The following is a 13642-nucleotide window of genomic DNA, read 5'->3' on the forward strand; positions in this document are numbered from 1 at the left end:
CGCAGTCCATTTGATAATGATGAAGTTTCAGTAACATCTGGATCCATCACCAAATTCTCTCTGCCAAGTAGGAAAGGTTCTGTGTATAACTGGACACCTCCCAGCACCCCCAGCTTCAGGGACAAGTACTTCTCTGTGAGTATCTCAAAGTGAATGTGTCATTCTGCAATGAACAATGCTCTTCTATAATTTTTGGCAGTCAAGGCTAATAAATTAAAGTTAATCCTAACAGGAAATAACCACCAGGTGCTGACTCTTAAGTGTAGGATGTGTGATATAATCTTGTATTGACATGCCTTGTGTTGACCTGCCTTGTATAAAACAGCCACAGGTTGTGAAAGAGAATATATAGTAACTGGATATGCCTCAATAAGTTAACTTGGTTATATCTTAATACTGTTATTATGAAGGGATGTATTAATCCTTTATTTTCTATTTTGTTGCAAGCAGCACATCGGATCAGAGGATAAACTACCTCTGTTATGCAATGAAACAAAAGGAACTTTTATCTTTAGTCATTTAGGAAATGGATACCACAATGCACATTTGTCATCGGTGCCGGAAAATGAGAAATTCTACAATTACGCAAATATAGATAAGCAAGGAAACAGTCACTTTGCTGATGACACATTAGCTATCCAAGCGTCATCAATGGAATTATCCCATAGCTTTCAAGGAGCTGCCCCTGTGGGAATGACTGTACAATCAACATGTGTAAACCCAAGGTATCCAAAACAAAATGAATTTCAAAGAGATTCAATACAAGCCAGACAATTTCAAAGTTGCTCAGTGATGGCGAAATCTGCTTTGTGTGTCAGACCGCAACAGAAGCTTCAACAGCCAACAGGGAAATTGGCTGAATGTAACGCAACAGGCCATATCAGGAATGTGGATCTTACCAAATCATTAGGTCCACAGAAAACTATGACAGTCTTCAATACACATAGAAATAGCACTTCAATGTCTTCTGGAAGGAATACAAGGACAGATTTTATTTCAGTAAATATAGGAACTGTACTGCAAGAAATATTAATTATTCTAAGAACGGATCAAAAAAACTACAAGGAACTTCGAAGTCTAGAGCAGCAGGTTCTGCACATCAGAGATATTCTGAAGGTATGAAACTAGTGTTTCTCCAACAATTATCTTAATTTTCAAATCTCTAAATTGAGGCTGTTTTTTTACTATTTTTCATGGAAAATACAGACTAGTAAATATTTTAATATCCAAGAAAACTAAAATAGTGCCCCTCTTAAAGTGAAATATTGTTGCGGACAGGGGAGAGATGTTGGATAATTTTTCCCACCTCTCGAATGACCACAACAAGATTTATTTTAGAGGAATATTTTAACCCCTTGAGCGCTGTGACTTTTAGGAACACACGTTTTGTAGGTTTAAATCAAAAGAATACTAATCATATTTTCACAACATTGAAAATGTTTTCACAGTAAACCCCCACTCCTCATTCACACAAGAGAAACACCACAAACTCATACACACAAGAAAAGATGATTTCTAAAGATGTAGTTTGTGTTTATTTAAATCCCAAAAGTCAATATTTCTCTCATTCTTTAAGAAGGTTGTTTGTTGTATTGCAGGCCTGAAATTTTTTTTTCACTGAGGGAAAAAAATGGATGTTGGCAGTCCCAGGTAATGAACTCATAATAGTTTCATCAAGGCAATGGCAGGTTTCTGGATTTTCCAACCAACGTCGTGGTTGAGCCACTGTAGTAAAAATTATAATTCGCTGGTTCAAGCAAATCTCCACTGCTCTGCCTGGGTGACATTTCAAGCCAGAATTATTTTCCTTTTAGGGCAAGCTCTCTCCCTTCTGAGGTCATTGCCACAGACTTTTCTCGGGGCTGTTCTTATATTTACTATTTCTTCTTTTAATAATGTTTTTATTGGTTTTGCATTTAACTTGTACAACATTGTACAACATTGCTGAAAGAAATTTAAATGTACAGCAAACGATCCAAAGAAGCACACAGTACAAAACATAACATAAACGGGGAAACAAGTAGTCCAGTCTGTATACATAGGTAACATAAAGACACATTTGGGGCCTGCTGGCCTTAGGCCCCCCCACAGTTGATTATCCCAACCGTGTTGTTTCATCATTTACATGTGGCCCCATGACATGCATTTAAACATGTCAGGGGCTTGTTTAGGGTCCCGCAGGTGCACCCTCTTGTTGTTGCCATGGCCGTCCCTTCTGGATTTGCCTCCCTTTGGTCCTTTTGCCCTGCTTCCCCTTGTGCTCTGGGTGATGTTTTTCCCCCTCCCTTGGTCCTTGACTCCCTCCTCCTCCCATCCTCTCTCTCTCTCTCTCTCCCCGCCCCAGCCCCGATATTTACAATTTCAAGTCAGCTTATGTCAAGTGACCACAGAATCAATATTCCACTTATCCACAAATGATTTAATGGCATAACCTATTGCCACATAATGGGGAAAGAATGATGACAATTCACACCTCCTAGTGATAAAGTGGTATACTTCAGACCTATGTTTGTGGGATTTCAGACAGATTTTGAATTAGGAGCATGAGTAGGCCGCTCGGCCCCTCAAGCCTGTTCAACTACTCAGCTCTGCAGACACCAAGATTTTGTACCTCAGCTTCTGTAAACATCCAGACAATACTAACTGCTAACTCCACAAGGGAACAGTTGCATTCTGATGTTCCTTTAATGGAAGATCCCCCCCCAAAAAGTTTACATTTTAATGACTTTACAGAGACACTTCCAGACATGAGTTAGTCCTGGTCTGTGCAGAAACCCAAAAAAAGTCATCTGACTTCCCCTGGTATCCATTTTGTCAAGGTAAATCACGCACATTTTGTGTTCCCTTTGAAAAATGTCCATCATACATACATTTACAGGTATATGGGGTGGAATTCTCCCCCTCCCATCCCCCCCAAACCGGCGCGGCGAGATTCACAGCTGGCTGCTCGGTGAATCGCCGCTCGCCGTTTGTGACGGGCGAGCGGCGATTCTCCAGTCCGAATGGGCCGAGCGGCCTGCCCAACACGACACGTTCCCGCCGACGCCGTCCATACCTGGTCACTGCCGGCGGGAACAGCGTGGGAACGGTCGGCCGGCCGGCCTCTCTGAAGGAGGACCTCCTTTCTTCCGCTCCCCGTCAAGATCCATCTGATATTTCTTGCGAGGCGGCCGCGGGAGGACGGCAACCTGCGCATGCGTGGGTGACGTCATTTAGGCCGGGTAATTTACGCGGTGCCAAGGCCCGGCACGTGTAAATGACACGGCGCCACTCCTAGCTCCCCGGGGGTGGGAAAATAGGGGGTGGGGAGCGGCATCCGACGCCGGAGTGAAACACTACGGTTTTCACTCCAGCGTCAGCACTTAGTCTCCCGATGAGAGAATTTTGCCCATGATGTGAGCATAACAATATTAAATAGCGCAGACAATTTGATCTACTATTTTGGGACCAGAGTTCGGAGTCAGGTGTCAGTGTGATTCCAAATTATTACTGAGGATGTTAAAATTATGATCAGTTAAGAACTTCCTTTATCAGTGTGGTCTCAGACCATCTAGAATGGAGGCATTGCTGGATCAGGTTCTGGGAAATGAGGTGGCCAACTGAACAAAGAGTCTGTAGGGGAACACTTGAGTCATCATCGTATCATAGGTTAGATTAGTAATTGAGAAGAGCAAGGAACAAACTAATACAAAACATCTAAATTGAAAGAGGGCTAATTTCATTGCAATGAAAAGTGATCTAGCCAGGTGTAATAACTTTGGCTCACCAGCTAGGTATGAAACAACTAACGTTTAAAAAGACCCAAAAATGGATTTTGGTGGAACTTCTTTACTCTATACATGACAGCCAAGCCTTATTTTTCCAATCTGGGAATAGCTTTTTTCGGCCTCTGAGAAGGTTCTGGTGACATACCCTATGAGACAAAACTGCACTGATGCCATAAGGAGTGGCTTCATGAGTTAACACCAGTTTTCTGGACCAGTCGAAGTACACCAGTAAACAAGATGAATGTAATAACTGCTTTACCTTGTTAAAGGCTTCTCTCTGAGGCACCTTCCAAAATCAAAGCTGCTGTTTCTTTAGTAACACTTCTACAATGTCGACAAATTTGGCAGAAAATGCCCATAATAATTCACCATTCCTAAGGAGGGCTTTAGCTCAGATATGTTTCTGGGGAGCGGTGCCTTCTTTATTGCTCTAACCTTATCCTCCATCGCGTGCAACCCAGGTACATCTACCCGGTAACCCAGGAAAGCCACTTCATTGGCGTGAAAAGTGCATTTCTCCTTCTTGAGGCGAACTCAGCCTCCTGAAATCTTCTTAGCATCTCCTCCAAGTTAGCTAGTCGCTCGGCCTCTGTCGATCCCATTAGCAATACATCATCCAGGTATATTTTACACTGACAATCCGTGCAATAACCTTTCGACCGTTCACTGGAATATGACACAAGCTAATGACACGCCAAAAGGCAGGCGCCTTTTGTGAAACAAAGCCTTGTGTGTGTTCATTGTAGCATAACCTCCCAAAGCATTGTCCAACTCAACCTGCTGATAAGCATGGCTCATGTCTAACTTTGTGTAAGATTGGCCTTCGGCCAGCTTTGCATACAAATCTTCTTTTTGGAATGGGGTACTTGTGTACCTTGGCAGCCTGATTCACAGATGCGATCGGCCGAGTCTTGTTTTATCACAGGGACTATAGGGGCTGCCCATTCTGCAAGCGGGACTGGCTGGATCATTCCCAGTTCTTCTAACCCTTTCCTTTCTGTCTCCACCTTTTCTAACAAGGCATAAGGTATGGGTCTGGCCCTTAAAAAACATGGGATTGCCTCTAGATCAACATGAAGGCATTTGATTTTTCCTCTCTCATCGCATAATACATCTTCATACTACTTTATTAATTTTAGCTGGCCTAAGGGCAGCACGGTGGTGCAATGATTTGCACTGCTGCCTCACGACGCCGAGGTCCCAGGTTCGATCCTGGCCCTGGGTCACTGTCCGTGTGGAGTTTGCACATTCTTACCATATTTGCGTAGGTTTCACCCCCACAACCCAAAGATGTGCAGGTTAGGTGGATTGGCCACGATAAATTGCCCCTTTATTGGAAAAAAATAATTGGCTACTCTAATTGTAAAAAAAAATGTTTTAGCTGACCTTTTATTGGAAAAATTTCTGACCAATTTAATTTAATTTCTTTGAGTCATTCACGGCCCAGTAGACTTGGTCCTTGGCCAGACACAACAGGTACCCATAATCTTGATGTCATCTCCCGTGTTGTTTGTCAGTTTTGCTGACGAACCAAAAGGCTGAGCCCTTTCTCACAAGTACCTGTATATATAATCCCCTATCATGGTAGCAGACCCTCCCATGTCTACTTCCATCTCTAGGTTTACCATTAACCAAAAGCACCATTGTGATGAGGGTTACATTTCGTGTTCAGTGAATCATTTGTCGTGAAATCTACACTGCGTACTTGGGAGATGCTACTGACTTTAGCTCTGAGCAGTCTTGGTTTACTCTTATACCGGTGCCTCTAGTGCTCCTTTCTGTGGCACGAATAGTATTTTGCTTCCTTAAATCTGAAAGCATCTGGGGAGTGATTACCGTGCACTGGTAACACATTGCATCGATTCTTGGTGGTGCATTCACTCGGTTAACATGTCAATTTTGAGTCACTTCTAGTTCCCAGGTAAGTGCTAAGTCCACTGTTTGGCAGACCGGTGCCTGTACTCCCCCAATAATTTGCCAACTTCATCTTCAGAAAATCCCCTATCACATGAGAACAATATTTATATTTTTCCAAGCTAACCACCTTTATAATTTCAGACCATAATTTGCATGTTTATACTGTGAACCTGGTGAGAATGCAAAAACTTATATCACATAAGGGGCGGGATTTTCCATGGTCCGCCAGTCACCTTGTCTGGTGCGGCATGCACCCGCTGGCAGCGGGATTCTCCGTTCCCGTAGCTGGCCAATGGTGTTCCGTTGTGGATTCCCTGCACCGTCGGGAAACCTGCGGGTGTGCTACCAAGGGATCAAAGGATCCTGCCGATGGATAATTCCGCTCAAGATCTTTTTTTTCAAAAGGTATTTTTATTCAACGAATTTTACAATTCACAACAACCCCACAAAACCCCCAGCTCATCGAAACCCCCCCCCCCCCCCGCGCTTAACAATCAACGGTAACCAACTCCCGAAAGTGCATGATGAACAAAACCCCAACATTTGTAGAACCCATCACTCGCCCCTCCCCTTAGAGCAAATTTCACCTTCTCAAGGGCCAGAAACTCCAGCAGGTCCTCCCACCACGCCGAGGCACAGGATGTTGAAGCTGACCTCCAGCCCAACATGACCCACCTACGCGCAATCAGCGAGGAGAAGGCTAAAACATCTGTTCCCGCATCTGCCTGGAGCTTGGGCTGGTCTGACACCTTGAATATGGCTTGGGGACAGGCTTCACGTCCACATGCAGAACCCCGAAATGGTGCTGAATACTTCCCTCCAAAACCTTTCCAGCTTCGGGCAAGGCCAAAACATATGCACATGATTCGTAGGGCTCTCCCACACCACTCACAGACATCCTCCACCCCTTTGAGCAGCCACCACATCCTAGACTTTGTAAGGTGCCCTGTACACTACTTTCAGCTGTATCAGCCCAAGCTGCGCTCAAAGGTCGAGGCACTTACCCTCTGCAGCACCTCACACCACACAGACCCTCCTCCAGCACCACCCGCAACTCTTCCTCCCACTTGGCCTTCACCCCTCCATGGACACCCGTCCTCCTACATAATCATCCCATAAATCATCGAGACAACCTCCCTCTTTAACCCCCCTACTAACAGCACCACCTCTAGCAATGAGGAGGCAGGTGCTATCGGGAAGGTCAAGAAGACCTTCTTCGCAAAATCCTGCACCTGCATATACTAGAAGCTTTCGTCCCGCGCTGTTATGTTCTGTGTTGTGATCGTAGTACAGATGCACACAGTTCCTTGACTAGTAAGATACTTTATTAACAGAAGGAACATGTGGAAAGATAACTAACGAACTATGATACAAACAGTAACGAGTAAATTAATTCAATGGATTCTCCTGGAGCTACCTCTAGTGCGACTATCTTCTAGTACGACTTACTACCAACTACTGGATATCTCGAGTCACATGGTAGACCTTGATTGCCACCTGTTGGTTGGAGGAGGAATCGATAACTATATACATTAATTGGTAACTATATACAAAACTGTACGCAGGCATATCACCACACCATGCCAGACCAAACCTCTCGCCCAACTCCTCCAAACTCGCAAATCGCCCTCACAGAAACCGATCGTTCATTTCCTTAATCCCGCTCTCTTCCAATCCCCGGACCCTTGCATCCATCCTCCCCGGCTCAAACCCATGATTGCCCTTAATTGATATCCTTCCTGACTCAGCTCCCAACCTAAAATGCTGCCTCCAGATCTTCAACATGGCCGTCACCACCAGACTCACCGTATCCTTCCCTGGGTCCTTCGGAAGCCGGGCCGTTGCCAGCACCCACAACCTGACCCCCGGCAAGAACCTGGCTCCATCCCTGAACCTTCTCTGCATTTGCCAATAATAATACGTCAAATTTGGGAGGCCTAGCCCCCCGTCCCCTCTGCCACCTTCCCCAACCAGGCAAACGAGGAGATCAACCTGTACACAAGATCTTTTCAACCATGGACAGACACACATCTCATCAGTCTGGGATATGCCTGAAATAGGTCTCAATGTTTTCAGTCTTCAATTATATCTTATTGTTCTATATTATCTAAATTCCAGTTGTCAAATATTTGCTTTTTTAAAATAAAGTTTTGTGTTAAACCTGATCGATTAGTTAGGAAAATACAACTTTCTAACACCAGATTTGAGCAATAACATAAGTATGAGAGCGGATTGTGGCATGGAAGACACATCTTAATCAGCTAGACTGGTACCTTATATATTGATCCGATTTACTATGTTTTTATTATATTATAAGGATGTAATTTATCATCATCGCTCAATGATGGGTGTAATTTATACTCCATAATTTGCAGTGAACTGTGATAGAATGAAGCAATTTAATCTAAATTGTTAGATTATTGTTTTAAAATTTGCGTTGTATTGTTTTTAACAGAGGGAAATAACAGATAGCTCAAATACATCTACTGCAAGCCTGACTGTTGAAACAGTCTTAGAAAGCTTCAACTTCCTAAATGCTGATTCAAGTGAAGATAATCTTTCATGCTCTGAGACCATTAGGATAAAGGATGAAAGGTAACTGATAAAAATTGTTTAAAAAAATCCCACACCCATGCTTTCATTGCCAAAGAGTATTAGAACAAGACAAAAGAAATTAGCTCTTGGAACCATAACCAAGTAATTGCAACAGTAGAGTCAAATTCAATTTTTCAGGTTATTTTAGTGTTTGGACACCAAAAATAGATCCTTGGGTGGGATTTTCCAGCCATTCCCAATCGTTCTGTCCTGCCAACGGCAAGCCCCTGCTGCGGGTTCCCCAGTGGCAGAGAGCGCCAGTAACGGGAAACCCCATCCACAGCGGGGGGACCGGATGATCCTGCTGCTACCCAATGATGGGCTAGCTTTGCCACACCAAAATACTCAGGTATTTGACCATATGGTCACAGAACTTCCGATATCTGGGGCGTTGTATCCGGAATGTACCCCCCCCACCACCCGTGCAAGTCACTATGTAAGGATTACACAGCAATTGCCTGGGAAGTTCAAACTTCCGTTGGCAATTGCCTTGCACTGGGAACCACCCGATACTCTGATTTAAATAGTACACTGCACTGTTCTTACCTGGTCTAAGTCAGAAGCTAGGGTGCAAAAAGAGCAGCTGCATTTCAGCCTACATTTTAATAACCTAGATGAAATAATAGAGAGCTGTGTAAGTTTGCGAATGGCACTAAGTTAGGAGGCAAAGTAAGTTATATGGATGTTAGCAGGAATTTTCAAAGGAGCTTGACAAATCAAGTATGTGGGCAAACCTATGGCAAATGAAGTTTAACATGGTGGCGTAATCTTTGAATCTGAGAAATTCAAATAGTTTCTCACTAATAAGAAAATATGTCGAAGAACTGTGGTGAAGCAAACAATTTAGACGTGCATGTGCAAATAGCTGAAGGTCAGGTGCGAAAGGTATTCCAAAAATCTAAAGAATATTGGATTTTATTTCAATGGGGTTGGAATAAAAAAGCAAGCAATTGATGCTACAGTTGTATAGGACGTGATTCAACCAAAACATTTTGAAGTGTCATTTCGGATGAGTTTGGTGGGGTGTTTCGTGCCGGCTTTTTGGGTGAGATCCACACCACTATTCACCCACACTTTGTCATTTTTTAGACTCTCCAGTCAAGCCCACACTTTCAAAATTTTCAACACTCGCTCCTCAGAGATTGGGCCGCTATTTTGAAAGAGTGCCCCAATCTCTAAGTGTCTCCCTGGTCCATCACCGCCACACACATGGGCATTAACCCATACCTCCCCCCCAAAGTGATGACACCCTACTATGGGGTGTCTGAGAGCCCCCCTTTTCAGGCCTCCCCTTCCCTCCTTTCCCTGCCATTCAGCACATCCCCCATAATTTTTATGAGTCCACTTCACACCCGCTCCACCCTTCCTACCCATCCATCTCCTGTTCAAGGGCATGGCCCCTCGCAGGCCCAGACTCTTGGCTGTGCCACCCTGACACTCAGGCACCCTGGCAGTGATCCCTGGCCTGGTGCCAGAGGGAGAACCAGGGTGCCACCCTGCCCTGTCACTGACCACCCAGGTGATTCCAACGGCTGGGAGACCTCCCCCAAGTGCCATTGTGCTTGGTCCACACAACTGGACCAGTACTAAATGGTTCCTGGTCCTGGCCAAGGTCTCGCTGGGGAGGCCGTTAGTTCCTGTATGCCAGGAGAATCTGGCGCAGCCATATTTAAATATGTCTATCTGGATCTCGCCCGGCGAGAACCAGATCACGACATTTTGTACAGTTCGAATAAATCTCGCAAGACGTTTTAAACATCGCAAATCTTGTGATAGGCCTCTTGCGAGGCTGAATGGCCTCATTGCGTCACCAAATCAGGCATGTCGAAGCCGGTAGTACGATGTCGATAGTCAGGAAAGACAAGCTGGAATGTGGCGCAGTGGTTAGCACTGCTGCCTCATGGCGCCAAGGACCCGGGTTTGATCCTGGCGCTGGATCATAGAAGCACTCCAGTGCAGAACATAGAACATTACAGTGCAGTACAGGCCCTTCGGAGGCCATTCGGCCCATTGAGTCTGCACCGGCCCTCTGAAAGGACAGCCTACCATGCCTGTAACCCTACCAGTGTCAATTTAACATGGAGGTTATCCACCTAACCTCCACATCCTTGGACTGTGGGAGGAAAGCGGAGCACCCGGGGGAAACCCACGCAGACACTGGGAGAAAGTGCCAACTCCACACAGACAGTCACCCGAGGTCGGAATCGAACTCAGCTCACTGGCGCTGTGAAGCAGAAATGCTAACCATTGTGCCACTGTGCAACCCACCGGGTCACTGTCCGTGTGGAGTTTGCACATTCTCCCCCACACAACCCAAAGATGTGCAGGGTAGGTGGATTGGCTATGATAAATTGCCCCTTAATTGGAAAAATTAAAAGAACAGGGGAGCACGGTAGCATTGTGGATAGCACAATTGCTTCACAGCTCCAGGGTCCCAGGTTCGATTCTGGCTAGGGTCACTGTCTGTGCGGAGTCTGCACATCCTCCCGATGTGTGTGTGGGTTTCCTCCGGGTGCTCCGGTTTCCTCCCACAGTCCAAAGATGTGCAGGTTAGGTGGATTAGCCATGATAAATTGCCCTTAGGTGTCCAAAATTGCCCTTAGTGTTGGGTGGGGTTACTGGGTTATGGGGATAGGGTGGAGGTGTTGACCTTGGGTAGGGTGTTCTTTCCAAGAGCCGGTGCAGACTCGATGGGCCAAATGGCCTCCTTCTGCACTGTAAATTCTATGAAAATCAGGAAAGATATGTTGGCCTTCAAGGTGGTGCAGCACATATTCACCAGAACTAAACAGGCTGAAATGGTTACAATACAAGAACAGTTTGTATAACATTGGCTTATCTCCCCTTCAGGATAAGGTATAATTATTATGGGAGATTGTAAAAGAACATGATTGTATTCACTGAAGGAGAGGTTAGTAGAAATGTTTAAAATTATAAAATGGTTTGAATAGTTAAATAGGAAAGTAATATTTCCATAGGTAACAAGATGTTTAAAATTAAGATTAATGATGGAAGTATACATGCGAAAGTTAAGAGGCCAGAATTTGTTGCAGTGGCCACATAATGCTTTTTTGTTGCCTTTGCATCCTTCAGCTCAAATAAAATTGCTGACAAATTTGATGAAAGAAGCATTGTGTGGGAAACAGAACATCCCTGGCCTGAGTGAACAAGTCAACTAACAGATTATCTCGTTAACCAGTGAATCATAGATGTAATGTTCTTGTCAGATGGCCTAATTTATATTACAAGAACAATTGTAGCTAAAGCTATAAACAATTTATTAACATTAACTGTGGGTGAACTATATAAAACAGCAGATGAATAGCAGCATTTACATGCACAAGCCACCTCTCTCTTGCCTGCTCTCCAGTCAGTTGAGGTCACCTGGCTCAAACATTCACTTATATACCAATGATAACATAGGACAGTGCAGAAGGAGGCCATTCGGCCCATCGAATCTGCACCAACCTACTTAAGCCCTCACTTCCACCCTATCCCCATAACCCAATAACCCCTCCTAACCTTTTTATCACTAAGGGCAATTTATCATGGCCAATCCACCTAACCTGCATGTCTTTGGACTGTGGGAGGAAACCGGAGCACCCGGAGGAAACCCACGCAGACTCCGCACAGACAGTGACCCAGCGGGGAATCGAACCTGGGACCCTGGCGCTGTGAAGCCACAGTGCTATCCACTTGTGCTACCGTGCTCCCTAACACAACCTAACGCATTTTGAAAATAGTCTTTGCCTCCATTATTCCTACTGAAGTGCATAACCTCACACTTTTCCACATTGTATTCTATCTGCTATTTCTTTGTCCATTCTCCTAACCTGTCGAAGTCCTTCTGCAGTCTACCCGTTTCCTCAACACTACCTATCCCCCTACATATTTTTGTATCATCTGCAAAGTTAGCAACAATGTCCTCATAACCTTCTCCCAGATCTTAATGAATATCGTGAATAGTTGTGGTCCCAACACTGACTATTGCGGAACACCTCTAGTCACCAGCTGCCATCCTCAAAAAGACCCCATTCTCCCCACTCTCTGCCTTCAGCCAGTCACCAATCCTTTATTCGTCCTAGTACCTTGCCCCTAACACCATGGACTCTCATTTAGCAGCCTCCTGTAAGGCACCTTATCAAAGACCTTCTGGAAATCCAAATAGATCACATCCACTGAATGTGACTTTCTCGTTATGTCCTCAAAGAATTTTAACAGATTTGTCAGGCATGAACTCCCCCTGACGAAACTGTGCTGACTCAGACCTATTTTCCTTGCACTTCAAGTACTCCGCAGTCTCATCCTTAATAATGGACTCTAAAATCTTACCAATGACTGAAGTCAGGCTAACCGGCCTATAATTTCCTACCTTCTGCCTCCCTCCCAGGGGTGTTAAATTAAACAATTTTCCAATCCTCTGGGAACCTCCCCCCAACTCCAGTGATTCCTGAAAGATCACCAACATTGCCTTCACAATTTCCTCAGCTGTTTCCATCAGAACCCTGGGGTACAGTCCGTCCAGTCTGGGTGATTTATTCACCTTCCAACCTTTCAGCTTCCCAGAACCGTCTGCTTAGTGTTGGCCGCTGCACTCACCTCTGCCCCTTGACTTTCTTGAAGTTCTGGTTCGCCACTGGTATCTTCCACTGTGAAGACTGATGTAAAATACCTATTCAGTTCCTCTGCCAGTTCTTTGCTCCCCAGTACTATGTCGTGAGTCTCATTTTCCAGTTGTCGAATGTCCATTCTTGCCTCTCTCATCGAAAAAACTATTGCAATCTTCTTTTATATTATTAACTAGCTTACAATCTCCGCTCCCCCAAACTTCCACTCTTATCGTAACTCCTGACACTCAGAGCAAGATAGCACGGCACTGAACAAACTTGTTTTTATAGCCTCAGCTTCCCCCGATTAAAGAAATGGGTCTGAACCAGTTTACTATCTGCACTAATTTACTTCCCTGGCAGGTCCTAATGCGGGGTACTGTTTTTACCTTCTTTAAATCTGAAGGTTTTTCAAATTTCCAGGAGCAATTTGTAATCTAGTGAATTTGTCAACTATTTATGTAAGATTTAAAGAGAATTTAAAAAAGATAAGGGTTAATTAAGATTAAGGTTAATTATCTAAAACACTCACTCTTACCTTAACTCTCAGCACTCAGGGCAAAATGGTACTCTGTGCAAGGCACTGAACAAGCTTGTTTCAGCTAGCCCCACTCCCCTGCCCTTTCTCCATAGCCCGGCAAATATATTGGATAATGGCTTTCAAAAGGAAATTGTATCAGGCTCAATCATACTCAGGCAGTGCATTCCGGATCCTAACCACTTGCTGCAAAACAAAGCTTTCCTTTTTGTCCCTAT

General features: G+C 44.6%; 1 protein-coding gene across 11 annotated transcripts in view; it reads left to right on the forward strand.

Annotated features, from left to right (window-relative positions):
• Positions 1-13642, forward strand: part of ripor3 (RIPOR family member 3) — a 318117-nt gene that overhangs the window by 247615 nt on the left and 56860 nt on the right. For 10 of the 11 annotated variants that reach the window (XR_005461375.1, XM_038803147.1, XM_038803155.1 and 7 more), the window contains 3 exons: positions 6-135; positions 448-1116; positions 8140-8279. Coding sequence is in view for 10 of the 11 variants with exons in the window: in XM_038803147.1 (XP_038659075.1) it covers positions 6-135; positions 448-1116; positions 8140-8279 (939 nt within the window). In the remaining variant the exon portion in view is untranslated. The remainder of the gene's footprint in view (positions 1-5; positions 136-447; positions 1117-8139; positions 8280-13642) is intronic. The other variant, XM_038803149.1, reaches the window with a different exon arrangement.

Source organism: Scyliorhinus canicula, chromosome 7, assembly GCF_902713615.1.
Source record: "Scyliorhinus canicula chromosome 7, sScyCan1.1, whole genome shotgun sequence".
NCBI classification, from domain to species: Eukaryota; Metazoa; Chordata; class Chondrichthyes; order Carcharhiniformes; family Scyliorhinidae; genus Scyliorhinus; species Scyliorhinus canicula.